At 40.3% G+C, this 20,293-nt stretch overlaps 1 protein-coding gene across 3 annotated transcripts in view; it reads right to left on the minus strand.

Annotated features, from left to right (window-relative positions):
* Window positions 1-4,240: 4,240 nt before the first annotated feature.
* LOC124110340 (stimulator of interferon genes protein-like) overlaps window positions 4,241-20,293 on the minus strand; it is a 35,157-nt gene continuing 19,104 nt past the window's right edge. For 2 of the 3 annotated variants that reach the window (XM_046469634.2, XM_046469633.2), the window contains exons 2-3: window positions 10,212-10,309; window positions 4,241-7,278 (exon numbers count right to left, since the gene is read on the minus strand). In XM_046469634.2, coding sequence (XP_046325590.2) covers window positions 4,823-7,273 — 2,451 coding nt within the window. In that variant the 5' untranslated portion in view covers window positions 7,274-7,278; window positions 10,212-10,309 and the 3' untranslated portion in view covers window positions 4,241-4,822. Of the gene's footprint in view, window positions 7,279-10,211; window positions 10,310-20,293 lie in introns of those variants that run through there. The other variant, XM_048383940.1, reaches the window with a different exon arrangement.

Genomic DNA, 20,293 nt, shown 5'->3' on the forward strand with positions numbered 1-20,293 from the left:
TGCCGATGTGACGTAAAGCTTTAACTCACACACTCGTTCGTTGACAGACCAAACTGAAACCGGTTGCAAAATCTGGTTGCGCATGAATATTGATATTTGACCAAATATGGGCATTGTTGACATGTTTATGCATACGCATTAACAACATGCGCCTGCTGTTCTGTTTGCAAACAAACCAGCACCGACGCTCAAGATCCTGTTGGAAGAAATTCTTCAACTTATGGTAATTCAAGCGCCATGTTGTTGTTAGTACGCAGGACACAGATAAGAACATTTGAAATGTCACATTAGCGCCGCGCTTTGAATATCGGACCAACAGTCGGTCACTCGCGCTGCTGGCGTCCCAGCTGTGCAATCAAAATGGCCCGGTTTCCTTGATCTATCAGCTGAATTTATATCATGTTCGTACCATTTTGGAAGAGGGAAATCAGACTTCGCCAAAGACATTCATGTTAACTGTACCACCCTATATACTGAAGACGTGAAAATCAACAAGTTTACACAAATCTGCTTGCATGTCAGTGACAGCTTCGAACGATCGAAGGGCAAGGTCGCCACCGGAATAAGAAAAGACAACCGCGATCCACTCACAGCGTTTTACGCACGAGATAGGGGATGTTATAGTTCACTTTTGGGATGTTTGGGGCCACAAAATCAGACGTCAGGCACACTTCCACGGAGCTTTCGAATAATTTGTATCGGAACTGTTAACTTTAAGTGATCTGGTCGTGCTGTCGTGTACGTTCATTCATGAACAACACCTCCCGAAACAGCGCTACAAAATCCGCTTGAAAGGGGACACCGATGGCACAACCGGATCATCCCAAGTAAGTCTCGATATCTGTCCAGATAATTTAAACAGACTTCATTTCACCACGCTTATCCTTTAACGTTAAATCAAATTGAAAGTTGCGAAAGTGGTCGGGTGCGCCACGCTCAAGGGGACCCTCGCTCTATTGATCGGTAGTCGTACATTGTAAATCGATTTATAGATCTAGCTCCATTATATATAATATCTGTGAAGCTCTATGCATAACGTATATAGAATGCAAACCGAATTTGATGCGTGTGACTATCTTGTTTGGTTTAATAAAGTGTTTGTACATATCTCTCGTTCTCATGAATTTCTTCAGTTCTGCCTTGTAATCGCAAAATGAATGACGTCTCGCGATTTTTTATGAATGAAAAAAGTAGTCCCGGTGTGACAGAGGTCACGGTTATCCAATCAAAACGAATAAAACAAGGTCAACCTTGTACGACACACGTGTGACGTACGGATTTAGTATCTTACCACCTGTATCTTCACCACGTGGGTAATAAGTAAATTTAGCGAGGTCAGATACCACACTCATTCTCGTTAGATACCATTTTTACGAAACTCGTGAACTTTCTATGGTATCTGACCTCGCTTTCGCTCGGTCAGATACCATTGAAAGTCCACTCGTTTCGTAAAAATGGTATCTAACGAGAATGAGTGTAGTATTCTCTATGTATGAGATTATTTTGAACATTGACAAATATCCAAAGTGAAATTAATTATGTGAAGAAAAAGTTTAAAATATATGCAAAATCTACATCATAACAGAAACTGTAAACAGCATGATACAATGATCGTGTGCACTCTCAGCGAAGGACCCACTCTCCTACCCAGAGTTCCATGCGGTCGGCAGCCAGCTAGCATAGTACCTCTGCCACAGGCCAGCGCCATGTGACGATTCGTCACATCTTTCACAGTCCATTCAAGATATTGCATATGCTTTTCATCCGTTTCATGTTTTACAAGTCTACACATTTTCATAAACAAATGTCAAAGAATGGTTAACTTTCATTGAGAAAGTATGCAAATACGTAAAAATCTACTTGTTTTTGCGTAGTTATCCTATGTTTACATTGGTTGTACGGCTCCACGTGCTGTCATCGAAGCCCAACGGAGAGCTAGCGACACGGTCACTTTGATGCATAAATATATATTGTCATGCAACTCACTGTCGCAGTTGTAGTAGCATATCTATATAGTTATGCAAAACAATATGTAAAGCGCCCCCAAATACTTGCATTAGTCCGTTCTATACTGATTTCTGAAAAAGCGCGTTTGTTTACAAACAAGAGAAAAGTCCGGTCATGTGATATGCAAATTAGCCTGTGGCAGTGGTGTTATGCTGAGTCACCACTGCGACGGAGTGTGCGAAGGACCTTCACCTCAAAGAAATTACCAAATATGTACAACAATTTTGATTTGACGTATGACATCACTACCGGTGATCGACTTTTACAAAATGGCGTGTACACTGTCATCAGTAGGCGGGATTTTACGAGGGGACTTTCGTTGATTCGGAGATCGTATACACATAAATGTGACATGTAAGTAATCAGAAACATTCTGACAATCAATGCACTGTTATTTGTTGTTATATTTTTAATTGAAACCAACGGAAATAGTCAGAAATTGCGATAAATACCGTTGTCGTTGTGCGTGATTTTTCGTCAGTCATGGCGTCACACAGGACGGTAACTTTGACAATATCTGTTGAAAATATCAAATCATTGCAATGTATCTATTCTAAATTCCCTAATTCTTCCTACAATTCTCTTTCCATGCATATTCTGAAAATGTTGAGCCAATATCATGAACGAATAGACGAATGGATAGCTCAAAATAGGAAAAAATGCTACAGTGTGTAAAATCTGAAGTTTGCTTTGTTTACATATAAAAAAGTGCAGTTTTTCGAGCACAGCGTTCGAAAATGGATGAGGAATTCAAGGATGTATCTATCGCAGCTAAGTTTGAAATATACGTGTCACATCGACGTTCGTGTTTGCGTATTTTCTAAAACATTCGAAACGATTCTAGGGTTATCGGAGACGATTTGGAATGATCATTGGTGTTTTATACAAGCCAGATACCCGTGATTACAAATATGCTATTTTTGAAATTCATTTCTCCGAGTGAATATCCCAAATTTAGATTTCAAAACATGCTGTAAACAACGCCGTGAGTGGTGGTTTAGCAATGTGTAAAAAATGGCGACATTTACAATGTACCTAATTTTCAGAGGTCATTTACAGTACTTTTGCTTGGTCTAAAATGCAAGTGGATGATATCACAGAATAGGAAATTCCCCACCTTATTCAAAACTTTGAAGTGTATTTGTGTGGGTGATGTAATTCTAATTTTATTCGACTTCAAAGTGAGGGTTACAGAGGAGGGACATATATGTCCCTGTGGCATCCAGGGGGTTAAGAATTGACTTGCGCAAGCTCCGACGTTCATTCAATTTGACCCTCACTCTATGAAGGTTCATGAATACAAACAAAGTGATCTATACACATATCTTTGATATGTGTGACTTCATGTTTACACTGACAGCCATACAACAACCAGATGTGTCGCGGAATAAAATAGTTCCTCAAACCGAGAGGTGAGATGGGCTTATGAATGCTCAACATGCTCAACAGAACAATTTTTGTAGTTGCTGTAAACAAATGTACACAAATAATATCCTCATTAGAGGGGAAAGGTCTGTTAAGAACTACCCCAGTATGTCAGTCACACTGACAGCGCGTCGTAATACATTTACATCAAGGCCAAGACGTCAAAATTCGTTCGTACTACTATTACAGTAGTTTGAATGTGCTTTTCTTCGTTTTGTTCTCTAAGATTGGTAGAAGCGAGGGTATCCTTGGACGGACATGCAATCAAACTCTCTGAATGTATGCGTAATCGCTAAGTTCAAGATTAAACTGTCTAAATAATGAGAAACAACACTTCTGTATGTTTTCGTGCTGGGGAACTCCCAGGGGTTTCCCCAGGAATGTGGAAGTAGTCCGCCAGTGTTGACATCATTTCAACATGGTCTCTTGAAAAACGTATGAACATCAAATTGTGTCGTTCATACACTTATGAAAGTCAATTTCGCGGCCATGTGACGGACCTCTCGTCCAACGGAAAAGCCGTATATCGTGTAAATTTCAAATTAAAAAAAATATATGTTTATATAATTTACATAATGTTTAATAGATATAACACATTCTTTTACAGATTAAGTAATTTACTGGGAACATAGACGCCTAAAGAACTATAACCATTTGTTAAACATTTCTCGTATTAAATAAAAGTCGGATACATAATTGAAGGTTAGCCTGATAAACATATGATAAAAGCCGAATAAACAGATGATATAAGCCAGACAAATAGATGATAAAAGCCAGATACACAGAATAAATCATGGTTATGGATATGTTTGTGAAAATCAACGATTATCAAAGCCAAACATATCGACAGTACTACAATTAACAGATATGTATTTACAAAGGTTGGCATCATTAGTGGTTTCAAGGAAATGCCACTCTTATTTTCAGTATAAGTACTTTCATATTTGAACTGAATCCTACCTTACAGAAATACACATAAATCATAGCCCAGTTTGGATGCAGTTCTGATGAAAAGAATTAATTAATTTGAAAAGAAACAAAACATTGGAAAAGATAGAAATCAAAGGATGTGAAAAATGTATAAGTTCAGATGTAAGTTAAACGAGTATGTGTATTGATGACACTTAATGTTTATGCAGACAATTTTTCTTAACAATCAATTTAAAATAAATGCACAATGTCAAACATTGTTTAAGATTCAGATCACAATACTTTTGGCAAATCTGAGAGATTTGTCACTGATGCCAAGTCATCTGACATTTCAAAAATATGAAAATGTGCACACAGAATGGCAACCACTGGGATACTACAACAGGGCAGCTTGTCCCCAACCAGTTGAGACCTTTCCCTACCATCCATTGGGTTGCTGCAATGAAGACGTTTGACCTTATCAGACACCAGCAGTTTTTCTCAGATCCTTCCACAGAGTCTCATCCCCATCCTGGTAATCCTCAACACGTAGTATGCACTCCTCTTCCACCACATTCAGCAGACTCTCGGGGAGATCCTCCACCTGCACGGCGCCCACAAGTAGCACAATAATCCGGCTAGGAATCAGATCCGATAAGGAGTACAGGGCTGCATCAAGAGTAAACTGTGACCACTGAGAAAGATCTTCAAGAAAGTCATCTGAAATCACCAGGACAGACTTCCAACTGTTAGTGATACCGCAAATGATACCGTCGGCGATAACAACCCCCGGTAGAACATCCCGATCCTTCAGGAAGAGACGGACGGGGGAATTACACAGTTCCAATGCTGGTCGCAGTTTCCTATAGACAAAAGGGATGTCAGCGTCACAATATCCGATATAGAAGGTGAAAGCAAAATCTTTTGGTGTTAAATATTTGATTCCTAATCCAAATATTCTCATCAAAGCATTACGATATCGTACTGGATTCTTGGAAACCATGTATGATGCAGAAATGGAAGTAAATATTACCACCATAAATGTGACTGAGAGACTGAGGGTCAATTTGCCTGTACAGTAGTGATTTAGACTTTTATAATTGTGGGCCACATCAACGGTTCTCGTCATAGTGCCATTGTACAGAAGGCAAGCGAAGTTCCTGTCAGACTCGTAAATCACTGGTGTATCCATCAACCAAAGAATGAAGTCTAGATTTTCACAGCTACACGAAAAGGTGTTTCCTTGTACAATAAGTTTGAGGTTGTTCTTTTCAGCTGACAAGTCGAGTTTCGATCTGGTATCTTTATCCAGATATCCAATGAGGTTGAATGACAAATCGATATGGATAAGGCGTGGATAATCAAGTGTTTCAATGGGAATGGATTCAAACTCATTATGAGAGAGATTTAGATGAACGATTGTATCTGAAAGTAGTAGTAGTTGTATAAATCGGAGCTGATTCATAGAGACATCCAAATATTCCACAAATTTCATAACACTGAATATGCTGTGTGCACTGAAGGGTTCAAGGGGAAAATGTAATTTGCAATTTCGTAAAGATAACCGCTTTGCGTTTGCAAATGAGTGAAAATCAAACACATCTTCAAACTTATTTCCTGATAAATCAACATTGCTGACAGTTTCCAACCCCCTCACTTTCATTAAACCAGAAAGCAAGTTAGAAGCAAACATTACAGTTTCAAGTTTGTGTGTGTTTTGAAAAATGATTTCTTGGACACTATTGGCAACTGCGATGGAACCAGAAAAACCGAAATATATAAGGTTTTGTGGCAACGTGACTGCTATAGAAGAGCTTCCATTTAATGTTGAAGATCTTTGTAAGTCATCATCCTGTCTTTGAAAGCTGACATCCAAATATTCAAGTTCAGTAAATCTGAATAAGAAAAAAAATATACCTACATCCCCAATAATATAGTTTTCAGACAAATCAATCTTTTTCAAACATCCTTCAAAAGGATCTGGGTATATAGATGGAAATTCAATCAGATATAACTGGTTACTTCTCAAAGATACTTCAGTGACACATATTTTGGTCAAATAACGCATACTTTGTTTAGTTAGGACTCTATCGACAATGTCTTTTTCATCTTGCATTTTGAACTTCTGTGTATGATTGAACAAAATTCTTTTCATATTCTGCTTTGCGAAGGGGTGGAGAAGATGCAATACATTGTGAATTCCTATTCGATTATGGGTAAGTTCCAAATGTTTTAGAAATATTAGTGGCTCTAAAACGCCAGACTCGCATTGTGATAAATCTGAGCAAAAGTTTAAAATCAAAACTTCAAGTTTGGTTTCATTTAAACTCTGAAATGTTTCATTTGTGAGTTGTGTGGTTGAACATATTCCTCCATACAGAAACCGTGAATCCATCTGTAACAATTTCAGATTTGCTAGTTTGGAGAATCCTGGACCAAACAAAGGAGCAGGAACTGAGTCAATGTACAGACTGTGGAGGTTGACGAGAGGAAGAAACACCCAATCTGGATATGAGGACATTTCATTCTGTTCAATATTAAGAGTTTGTAAACTCATAAGGTCTTGGAAAAGTTCATCTGGGAAAGACACTTTGTCGTCTCTTAATTTGTTTCGGGCAAGAAGGAGAGTGGTAAGATTGAACAAGCCACTAAATGCCCGTGGCTCAAACTTTGACAAAAGGTTCATGTTCATGTTCAGATAAATGAGCTTGTTATATTTGTAAAATGTGTTATTTTGGACTATTGTCAGATCATTCCCACTGATATCCAGGGCTGTTATGTTTCCCGGAAGGTAGTTTGGAACCTGTTGGAGTTTTCTGCCTGTACAGTCAGCAAAGAAGCCTCCATATTGTTTGTCAAAATACAAGCCACACGACTGTTCATTTCCTTCACACAGTTTCACTGTCAGCAAAACAAGCAGCGCCCTCAGCATTATGTCTGAAACAAAAGAACGCATGATCATCACAAAACTTACTGTCTTATGACATAGAAATATTATGGTAACGCCTAAGGGACCGGCGCTTCTCGGGAAAGGGTGGGTAAGTAAAACTAATTTTCCCGAAAATTCTTGAAACAAGTTATATTTCAGCGTGTTCAAAAAAATGAAATTGCCTGCCACAAATAAGTGGTGCCCAGATCCTGCAGGATGATAGCGCACGTCGTGGTAACGTGGTCAACGCCTTTATTCATCAACAAGGAATACGCAGAATGGAATGGCCTGTTGCTGTCCTGATTTTGGCCCAATCGAACATTTCTGGGATGAGCTAGGGCGCCGTGTTTACAGGAGTCACCCTATTCCACATGATCGTTGGACTTGCAAACAGCTTTGCCCCGGAAGAGGAACGCTATCCCTCAGGGTGTGGTTAGGAACCTGGTCAGGAACATGAGGGCAAGTTGCACAGAGGGAATCGAAAGTAGGGGAGGCTACACCAGATACTCTTTACAAAGTGTTACAGCAATTCATGTAAACATGATGCTATGGGGTACCCTTGACCTATTGCCTTTTTTGTAATAAACTTTGAAATGAATGACAATACATTCAATTTCAGTCAATGTGTGTTCACTATTTATATAAATTAGTTTTCAGACCCATTTTACACAGGCGACCCTTTTGTTTCTCCCAGTTCACAGGCGACCCTTTTGTTTCTCCCAGTTTGGACCGGACTAATAGTTGGGTATGAGGCTATTATCGTAACTATGTATATGTTGTATTGTTATCACAGTATAAATGACTTAACGCTAAACTTCTTTGCAGGTGCAGGTGCATGCGTGCGTGCGTGCGTGTGTGTGTGTGTGTGTGTGTGTTTGTGTGTGTGTGTGTGTTGGGTGTGTGTGTGTGTGTGTGCGTGTGCAGGTGGTTGGCTTCACTTCATAACATTTAGTTTAAAGATTGATTCGCACGGTATACATTTTATCTTGGTGCAAAATCGGGACAGTAAAACATATGTTGTGAACACCTTTCAAACGAAATTTACCACAGTCTTTTGACTCTGGGTAGATTAAGACCCGCAGCAAAACGTGGGTAACGAGGAGACAAATTCTTATCTGAACACCGTTTCCAAGTATGATGCAACTGATTCTTGGCATGCCACAATAGAAATCAACAAGGAATTAAAAATCTTTGTCATGGGGACACGCGTTTCACAGACTGACGTGGCGCGAGCAACTTTCGGACGAGTGTGCCTCTGCCAAATACATTGCTACTAGGCAATGAAAACATATAACGGACATGACAAAAAACTACTTTCATCACTTGACAATGTTATTGGATATTGGATACCATCTTCATGGTCATTGTCATCCAGGTTCCAGATTAGCTGTCTCCAGACCTTTTGGATGAGGTACCACATGTGATACTCGCATACCTACAACCGAAACACTCTCCAGGTCCACCAGTAAACCCGTTCTCTAAATTGTGCAAATCTTCACTTGACCAAGACCACTTAATAACAAACTATGAACACTTTTGTGAACGTATCCTTATACGCTTTCACCAAAGTTTAACCAGTAAACAAAACGCAAACAATATGAAATCCTGAATCTAAATACTTAAGGAATCTGTGATCTGAATCGGTCTTTGACAAATAAGATTCCCTTCAGAGTGAGGAACCGACATTCGAAAAACAAGTACATTAGTCAAACGCCGTCTTTTGAGATTTTCTACACAAACACTATTCCTATACCTAGCTTCAGGCACATAAATAATCAACACACGTAAACGTATCTTCAAAGTCTCAGTTAGTCCTCTCAGTCACAGGGCACTGGTCACGACATTTCACGATGCCTTTGAACATCCTGGACAAAACTTCCTATTGACACATTTCCTATTGTAAGACTGTCATCGTGCATGTTGAAACTCTCAGGCGAGAAAACCTATTTTTATGTTTCCTTGCGAAGTCTATGGCGACACATAACCTACTTTATTCTCGTTCTTGTGTACATCTCTGTTACGTGCTGTCGTTTTTGTGTTAATCTAACGTCTTTCAACAAGAGGTTATACATTTTAGTCATTACACAAATAGCTTTTTTATCTGCTTGTGATGCTCACTGGTTGGTATTTATACATCCTAGGTACACTGTATTAAATGAAATAATGTATTCACTTTTAAGTAATGTTGTAAATATTTGCCATTTCAACAGAGAGTCTCCAATGGAATAGTCACGTATCATGTAATTATATATTACCAGCATCAGGGAGACAGTACAGAGTGTTTTGGTGGAGTTACAGCCATGATTAAGATCTGATCCAGACTCGATTATTTACATTTGTTTGTAATATGTTGTTTAAAGCCGCACTCAGCAATATTCCAGCTACATGACGACGGTCTGTAAATAATCGAGTCTGGACCAGACAATCCAGTGATTGACATCATGAGCATCGATCCACGCAATTGGGATCGATGACATGCATCAACCAAGTCAGCGAGCCTGACCACCCTATCCCGTTAGTCGCCTTTTACAACAGCCATAGTCGCCTTTTACGGCAAGTATGGGTTGCTGAAGACCTATTCTACCCTGGTCCAAATATTTACAGAGCTGAGTGTGGCGTTAAACAACAAACAAACAAAAACATAGCTACGATACCATTATAGTGTTTTTTGGACGACTCTCACCGGCCTATACAAAACGTCTTCAAAGTACACAATGAAAACTAATATGGACTTTTTGAATACTCAAAAGTCCAAACACTCGTTAAATACATAAACGTATTTAATCTTAGAAATAATGTTTGCTCTATCCCACGTGTGATGTTATAAAGCACAGTTTTGTCCTGAACTGTATATTATACTGAGAACGCCTGCGTCTCAGTGCTCAGTTGACGTTATAATGGGGTAGAGCAAACTAGTAACTATAGCAAATTTAGAACTAACCTTGTGTTGTATTGATGATGGATTTGAAATAAAATCTGTAATTTGTAAATTGAAAATCTTCGAACAGGGCGAACTTATGGGCTGCTTCACCCAAATACCTGCAAAGAGACAAAATAGGTTTTAAACAGCTATAAATTTTAGGGTTTGGGTTCAGGTTTAAATAAGTCACATTTCATTATCTTGTGAGGATTACGTTTATTTCTTTATACACATTTAGGTCAGTTTATCACGTGACTTCTGGGACCGATGTAACACATGCATCGTAGGCAGTTTGGCGGGGTATGGGTGTTATAAGGGAGTTTATATGTTATATATCCTGAGTTATGTTAAGTTAAATATATCTATATAAATATTCACAGTGTAGACAATACAAAACAGATAACAGCAGCTTGACTATTATTACCATGACCAACAATACAGAGTCAATGTATGGGCCAGCTGCTTATAAATAAAGTTTGAAGAAAGAGTGAGTGAGTGAGTGAGTTTGATTTTATGCCGCTTTTAGCAATATTCCAGCAATATCACGGCGGGGGACACCAGAAATGGGCTACACACATTGTACCCATGTCGGGAATCGAACCCGGGTCTTCGGCGTGATGAGCGAACTCTTTCCACTAGGCTACCCGACCGCCCCTTGGAACAAAGACGTATATATATAAACGTGTTTGGTTAGACAGGCCGGTTAGCCACTAAATCGTGGATGGGGTGTGCCATTCTGCAGGCTGACCATACATGTGTCGCACATGCGCATATGGCAGCCTGACCGTGAATTGCTCCTTAGGGATAAACGGACAATGCTTTGTATTGGTGTGGAGTTGACCCTGGGGCAGCAGCGAGAGAGGCTGGTCGAGGTAGGCCTGACAGATACTAACTGGATACCATGATTATAATTATGAAGTACCTGCAAAATACCATCAGAATAAATGTTGTGTACCCACAAACGGACAAACGGACAAACTTGTCACATGCAGAAGTATCAGGAACAGTACTTGATAATTATATAAACCATTGAAATTGGGATGCTACATTACTCCATCAGTCACAATTGTATATAGATCAATGCTGGGTAAACCATTGAAATTGGGATGCCACATTACTCCATCAGTCACAATTGTATATAGATCAATGCTGGGTAAACCATTGAAATTGGGATGCCACATTACTCCATCAGTCACAATTGTATATAGATCAATGCTGGGTAAACCATTGAAATTGGGATGCCACATTACTCCATCAGTTACAATAGTATATAGATCAATGCTGGGTAAACCATTGAAATTGGGATGCTACATTACTCCATTAGTCACAATAGTATAAAGATCAATGCTGGATAAGTCATTGAAATCTGGATGCTACATTACTCCATCAGTTACAATAGTATAAATGTGGCAGTTACATATTTTGACTATTTCTTGTATTTTACCTTTTAAGTATAATTCATGTACATAATTAAATGCAGTTGTAGTCATTTTATTTTATTGCTCAGCCTACTTTAAACACTAAACCATCAGTCACATCACTCTTACTAAGCATGCTTACTGCATGGTTTGTTTGTGAATGTCACACCCTGTGAACTAATACAATAGCCCCAGCCTTCTCCCTAATCAAGCCTTTTGTCTATATGGCCAGCTTGGGTACTCAGCCATGCTGTATGCTGGACACCTAAGGACTGTGGTCACTCCACATATACCTCTCCACGGATAAAGATAAATATACATATATATTCACGTGTTTTTTCACAAGGATCGTTATTGGGGAACCTTAGATCAAATTCCAAGGTTAGTATTGTATTATTGATTTGAGGATTTTATTCATTGAATTGTATTTGCAATATTGTAGATATTGTTTGTATTTGGATATGTGTGTGTTTAGACACGAATACATGGAATGTAGATTTCGTAATTTTATTGAGTTTAACGACCAAATAAGTATTCTACATTCATTAAAACATGTATAAGCATTAAACTAAAAAGTAAGATTAGTAGTTTGTAGAAATGATAGAGGTTACTTGTGATAGAAGAGGTAAGGCTAAGCAAGCATGCATGGTATGAATGTAAGTAAGCATAAATGAATGAATGAAAGTAAGCAAACATATATGAATGAATGAAAGTAAGCATAAATGAATGAAGGTAAACATAAATGAAGGAATGCACGAGGCATTTTATAATATTACTCTTTCATGTTCAGCTACATGTATATATGATAGAAAGTATTTGTTCTTATTGGCACGTCTGCATGTACTGTATATATTATTATTTCCTCTGCAGACGAGTTTTGCACTACTGTGCAGAAACTTAGCGCGGCATCGTCCCCAGGTGTGATATCAACCCAGGCCCACACACCTGGTAGGTTTACATGTCGTTTACATGTTGTCGTTTACATGTTGTCGTTTACATGTCGTTTACATGTCGTTTACATGTTGTCGTTTACATGTCATTATCTAGTGTATGTATTTGATCATATATCAAGACAGAATACGTTTCTAATTAACATGTACATAAATATATTTTTACCCAGTGCATTTACAACAATACTATGTACGGTATCTCACCATACTAGTATGCATATGCATTGTATGTATATATCTGTGTTTATGATATGTGTATTGTTTTATATGTGCTATATTGTATACCTGATTGTTTCAGGGTGGTTTTTCTTTAAAATCACATTAGCATTTCTGCAAATAAAAATTGGCCATTGACGAACACCGTAGTGTCTGTGGTCTGTGAGCATCGGACCCAGTCCTGCTACATTGGTGCCCCCAGTGAGGACCTGGCCTAAACAGAGATGTGAGGACGAGCCTGCTATCATCAACCATTGAGGATCCTTTCCTCAACTGTAACTGGAATCCTTGGGAATACCGTGATGTGAGATATGTTTGTTTTTTCCTGTGATATAGCAACATATATGTTGCCATCTGCAGATACAGAGACCCTAAGCGCAGTTTGAACTATGTCTATATAGTATTGATGTCATCACAAGCTTTTGCAACCAGAGGTTCCGTGAACGCTTACTGGTATACATATTTTATGTACATTTAAGGTGCATCACTGTTGAATTTAAGTCGACTTTGAACATGTTCGGAATCATTGTATTTTTTACTGAATATACCCGGGTTGTGCCTGCGTGCACTGTATTTCATGGCCAATTTTTATGTGTTATATGCATGTTTTGCAGATGTTAAGACTTAGAATGAGCGCTCATACACTGCAGTAGTGAACCATATCAGTTTAGCTGTTATTTAGTGGTTGAAAAACCTCAGCTCTTATGATTGTGTGCGTGAGTGAGAAGTCACAATATACATGAATGCTTGAATGTTTCTGTGATAAATCAAATAAAGTGCAATTAAACATTAGTTCAACAGACCAACATTCAATTTAGTTTAACATCATAAATAGGCGTTGTGTTGTTTAATTGCTTACGATATTGCTGTTGGGACATTTATGTTCGCATAGTGGTATAGTTGCTTAAGTAGGCAATGATCATGGTTTATTTCCCCGCGTTTAAGTCTATAGTTTCATGGCTCATGTTTGATAGGATCTCTTTCCGATGTTTTGATATCAAGGCTTTTATGCTAATGTAGGTTTCATCTTAGCCTACAGTTGCATACCCCTAGGGCGTTCCCTTACCCTTTGGCCCAATACATGACCATCATCAGCACTGACGCACAACTAACACTTTTGCCATGCACTTGCCCACTGTTTTGTTTTTAGCTAATTTGTTTCTATTGTTTTCAATTAGGTCATAAGCTTAGCAACCTCTTGCAGGTTGTTTGACATTCATCTTTGTCATTCCTTTACCTATCCTACTTCTCTTGAGTTTATGTCCTATCTTCGTGCCATTCGCTATGAGTGAACCAACTCCAGAGGAGGTAAAGAATCTCATTGGAGCTTTCAAGGCACTTAACGCCTGGCCTAAAGCTGATAGCCCAGAGGACCTAGTACAGTGGATGAAGAGCTATACTCAGACCAAGGTCAAGGTTGAAGATGAGCCTCAAGGTGCATCTTTTCTTGGACATTTGGAGAATCAATCGCCTACTTCAAGTTGTCCTACACCAGTTACCTTGACACAAGCCCCAAGGTTACCATACTTCTCAGGTGAACAGAAGGGCGAGACATCTTTTGACGTCTGGAAGTATCAAGTCCAATGTTTGTTACAGAACAAATCATTGTCTCTGCAGGCTGTCGCCAATACGGTACAGCACTCTTTGCGTGGGAAGGCAGCCACTATTGCCATGTGCCTTGGTCCCGAAGCAGACTTACAGCAGCTCATCTCCAAGTTGGAAAGCATTTTCGGTAGTGTTGACAGGAACCAGTCATTGTTAGCTTGTTTTTATGGCGCACGCCAGGGAGAGACAGAAGAAGTCGCAATATGGGATTGTAGGTTGGAGCACCTACTGAACCAGGCGGCAACACAGGGATCCATTCCACAGGAAAACAGAGGAGAGATGTTGAGGACCCAGCTGTGGTCAGGATCCAAGCCAGATCTTCGAGATCTCACAGCACATATATTTGACCAGGGTAGCAGTTATGCAGATCTTCTACGAGCCCTTCGAAGAGCAGAGGTTGACCTGCAGCAGAGAGGAGCCAGAATAGGGAAGAAGAGTGTAACTCACAATATGGCCGCTGTAGCAGCGCAGGATCCAGAGATGAAGGAGATCAAGGGGATCTTGAAACAGTTATCAACTGAAGTTGCCGAGCTGAAGAAGCAGAGGGATATTCAACCAGCTGATACCACTACACCCTGGCAATACCAACACAGCCGCCAGAGAGCTACTACACCACATGGATCAGATTCGTACTGGCATCCACAATCCATACCTCAGGAACATCATTGGTCACTACCCCCTACAGGAACTCAGGTTAGAAGGTGGCATCAACCAACAACAGGAACTCCTCAGGATCAGCAACCCTCAAGACATCCAGATACTCAGGAGCCTATTTGTTTCCGATGTAAACAGCCAGGACACCTACAGTATGGATGTCGAGTGAGACTGGACCACTCAAGGGTTTCTTTAAACAGGAAGATGCCTATGGGACGGGGCAAACCGTAGGCTTTGAACACAGACGCCCACCCAACTGTAATCAGCAGGTATCCAAGCTGATGGGTAAACCTAATGAAGGAACAGCTTTCGTTAATGGTATAGAGACAAGGGCCCTGTTAGATACTGGGTCAACAGTGTCAACAGTTTCCCATAGTCACTACATTCAGTCCTTATCAGCTACACCTTTACAGCCGCTAGATGCCATTCTGAGGATAGAGTGTGCAGATGGCCAGCATCTACCTTACCACGGGTATATAGAAGTTGAAGTTCAGGGTACAGGTGCAACCTCAGCTAAGCTTCCTTGTCTTATGTTAGTTGTCCCTGATACCCCTTACAACACCACTGTTCCGGTGCTGTTAGGTACAAATATCCTATCTTGCTACATGGATGAATGTAAGCAACAGTATGGAAATAAATTTCTTCAAAAGGCTGATATTCATACCCCATGGTATATGGCGTTCCGTAATATGCTCTTACAAGACAGGGAACTGGCACGACACAACTACTCATTAGGTCAGATTCGAAGTGCTGAACACAATCGTTTTACCATTCCACCTAACACCGAGAGAGTTATCCAAGGATACTTGTACAAGCCTATTGCCTACAAGGACACATGTGCTGTTGTACAACCGACTAGAAACTTTGCCATCCCATCTGATCTAGACATTGCCCCTACACTTGTCAATTTCCATCATGATGAGAAGATCATGGTTCCAGTTCATGTCTCTAATGTCACCACAAGAACTGTGTCTATCCCAACCCGTGCCCTGCTATGTGAACTACAAGTTGTCTCCATTGAGGATCTTCCAGCTCATACATTTCCTCAAGGTGAAGGTCAGCCGGTCATGGACTTAATGGATTTCAATGAGGCTGCAGTTACACCTGAACAGCTCAGACTTGGGAAGGAAACTATTTCACAGTTTCTAGATGTATTTTCTATTGGAGAACAGGACATTGGGCATGTGACAACAGTGAAGCATAGGATTGACCTAGAGAATGAACAACCTTTTAAGCAGAGGCACAGACGAATTCCACCAGCCATGTATCACGAAGTGAAGGAGCATCTCCAACAACTTCTTGCAAGTCGCATCATCCGCCAGTCCTTTTCACCTTGGTCATCTAATGTTGTATTGGTGTGCAAGAAAAGTGGAAAGCTGCGTATGTGCGTAGACTTCAGACAGCTCAATCAACAGACCATAAAGGACTCTTATGCTTTGCCGCGCATAGAAGAGATGTTTGATGCCCTTTCAGGATCCAAGTTCTACAGCACATTGGATATGAAAAGCGGCTATCACCAAGTAGACATTGAGGAATGCCACAAGGAAAGAACAGCTTTCACTGTCGGTCCACTAGGTTTCTACGAATACAACCGTATGCCGTTCGGACTCTGTAATAGCCCAGCAACATATCAGAGGCTCATTGCAGAGTGCTTTGATGGACTCCACCTCAAAATATGTTTAATCTACTTGGATGACATCATAGTGTTCTCACCAACATATGAAGAACATCTGGACCGTCTTGGACAGATCCTTCAGAGAGTGAGGGAGACAGGAATGAAGCTGACCCCAGACAAGTGTTCTTTCTTTAAGACAAAGATCAGGTTTCTTGGTCATGTTGTCTCGGAGCATGGTATTGAAGCTGATCCGGATAAGGTGCAAAGAATCAAGGACTGGCCTACTCCTACAAATCCTGAGGAAATTCGAAAGTTCCTAGGATTTGCAGGATATTACCGCAAGTTCGTACGAGACTTTGCAAAGATTGCCAAACCTTTGTCCTCCTTAATGCCTGGCATAAGATGCAAGAACCGGGGAAAGAAGAGCGCAACTGCAAGTACTGATAAGCCATGGCATTGGGGACCATCTCAAGAATCAGCTTTCAATCAACTCAAGCACCTTCTTTCCTCACCCCCAATTCTTGGATATGCAGATTACAGCAAGTCGTTCGAGGTGCACACAGATGCCAGCACGTGTGGACTTGGTGCGGTCCTGTACCAGGAAAAGGATGGCATCAAACGAGTCATCAGCTATGCAAGTAGAGGACTTAGCAAATCAGAGGGAAATTATTCAGCTCATCGCCTTGAGTTTCTAGCACTAAAGTGGGCGGTGACTGAAAAGTTTCATGATTATCTGTATGGTAATACTTTTACCATCTACACAAATAATAACCCTCTTACTTATGTACTCACCTCAGCTAAACTTGATGCCACAGGACACCGATGGCTAGCAGCCCTTGCTGCATACAATTTTGACATTGTATACAGACCAGGCCTCAATAATGCTGATGCAGATGGGCTCTCCAGACTACCAGGAACAGAGAATGGTAATGACCACTCGCAAATGTCAGCTGAATCAGTAAGAGCAGTATGCAATACTCTACAAGATCATCCAGTGATACAGTCCCTGTGCTGCTCCGTAATACCAGAGGTCACACATATGGATCCACCTGGACAGCATCTTCAGACAATGACACAGCGAGACTGGAGAATGGCTCAGTCATCTGATAACATTCTTAGACCATGGATAGAACTGGTGAAAGCAAGGAAGAAACCCAGAAGACAGGATTATCCACCATGTCCAGCCAATACTGCTTTTTATCGGCATTTTGACAGTCTGACTTTACAGAGTGGAGTTTTGTACAGAAAAGTCATCCTGGATGGACAAGAGAAACAACAACTGGTACTGCCTTCTGCTTTCATAGAGGATGCCTTGAGAGGATTACATGACGATGTTGGACATCTTGGTAGAGATCGGACCCTATCACTCCTACGTGATCGCTTCTTTTGGCCAGGAATGCACCATGATGTAGAAGACTGGATCCGAGGATGTGGAAGATGCTTGCGCAGGAAGTCCCCTACCAATGCTCGCGCTCCTCTGATGAACATAACTACCACACAGCCTTTGGAGTTAGTCTGTCTCGACTTTTTGTCACTGGAAGTTTCCAAGGGAGGTCATCAGTGTGTGCTTGTCATTATAGATCATTTTACCAGATATGCACAAGCTATTCCAACACGCAACATGACTGCAAAGACAACAGCTGAAGTGTTCTTTAGAAACTTCATTCTACACTATGGAATTCCCAAGCGTATACACAGTGACCAGGGAGCTAATTTTGAGAGCCGTTTCATGAAGGAGCTGTGTACTATCTTGGGAATGGAGAAAAGTAGAACTACTCCTTATCACCCAATGGGCAATGGAATTGTGGAGCGTTTTAACAGGACTCTCCTCAGCATGTTAGGAACTCTCCAGCCAGAACAGAAGACAGACTGGAAGAGTTATGTTGCTCCACTAGTCCATGCCTATAACAGTACCAGACACGAGTCCACCAACCAGTCACCATTTTACTTGATGTTTGGTCGAGAGCCTCGCCTGCCAATCGATCTAGCGTTCGGGATTGAGACTAGCCAGGGACACCAGTCAGTATCATCATACTCTGATTCCCTACGAAAAAAACTTCAAGAGGCCTATGACCTTGCAGCTAGAGCATCCAAGACTGCAAAAGAAAAGCAGAAGACTGGCTATGACTTAAAAGTGAGAGGTGCTATAGTCCAAGCAGGTGACAGAGTTCTGGTAAAGGCTCTTGCCTTTGATGGAAAACATAAGTAGTAGTATAGGTAATAGGGGTTCTGGACCACTTCCACTGGAGCCGGATTCATATACCTGCTACTACAGGAGGAATTTTTTATGCCAAAATGATGATGCGATTTAATGATAGTCATGAGATTCAGTTAAATTGGCTCTAGCTCACCAATACCTGGGGCCAATCATTGCTTTAGATGAGCCTAAATGGTAATAAAAATATTCTTCATTATTTTTATCGATAAAGCGATATTCAACATTTTTATTAAGTTCTTCGTTCATTTTACTAGGAGACCAGACTATATAACTACACTCTTTTTGTAAATTGATAAGAAACAATTGATAACCGTATTTGGTTGGTTTGGCATCACTGATATAATAAAAACCTTGTGGTAATTCTTTCCATTGAATAGCTTTCTCCATTATTATATATTTATGTTAGCATTTGTCTAAATGTAATCACAAGATAGTAAGCAATCTATTTTTAATCTCCAACCAGTTCTTTGGTTTTGGCACGGAATAATTGACGCGCTTGTTGCCTCCCCTCTTCTATGAACTTTTTTTTCTCGTCTTCGCTAATACCACTGGTCTTACGAGATTTTGATCGAATCTCCTGCTTCATTTTATTGTATTTGGTGAGTTCCGACAGCACTAAACGAAACTCATCTTTGGATATCTTACAATCGGCCATTGCTGTCGAAATATGATCCTCAATGCTGTTCAACTTTGCTTCGGCGAGTATCCGAATACTATCGTGTTTTAATGCTTTCTTTTGTAACCTACGAGAAATGAATTTTATCGCTATTCCTGCCAGTCCCGAGACTCCAGCTGTTATTTCCATGCCGAGCACGATAGGCGCGGCGATTATAGTTGATAGTAAACCGATACCCGCTACACCGAGTCCCATGCCAGATACTACAAGAGCGGTGTGAACTCCGTCCAGAGCATTCACGGCTCTGCGATACTTTTTATACAATCCAAGTCTCAACTCCCTCTCCTTCCCTATTCGATGTTTTATGTCGCTTATTTGATGTAATCGAAATCCATCAACGGTATCCATCTTTTCAAATGCTTCACCGAGCGTCGGATATAAACTCATAGTGTATATAACGATCATATAATAGTCTTTAATTGGTCTTGCTTAAATGTTTTGAGACTATACATCAACCTTATCAAATGTATATTATATGGCAAGAATATCTTAGTAAGAGAAATACTGTCACTTTTAATAATTTGGACCCCCTCGAGGGTTGCAACGGGCGATGCTCCGATATGAATAATACTGCAACGTTGACGCTCGTGATTCTTGAACCATTTAATCGATAGACCTGGTAATATATCGAAGGCATCTTCCGGTGCATCTCCGAACAAGACTTCAAAAATAAGCGTAGAAAGATTAGGTATTGCACTCAAGTTATCTTTAATATCTTCGAATTCAGTAACCAAATTTAAAGTAACATTTT

The sequence above is a fragment of the Haliotis rufescens genome, unplaced genomic scaffold (assembly GCF_023055435.1).
Source record: "Haliotis rufescens isolate VD_foot unplaced genomic scaffold, xgHalRufe1.0.p SCAF_5, whole genome shotgun sequence".
Taxonomy (NCBI): domain Eukaryota; kingdom Metazoa; phylum Mollusca; class Gastropoda; order Lepetellida; family Haliotidae; genus Haliotis; species Haliotis rufescens.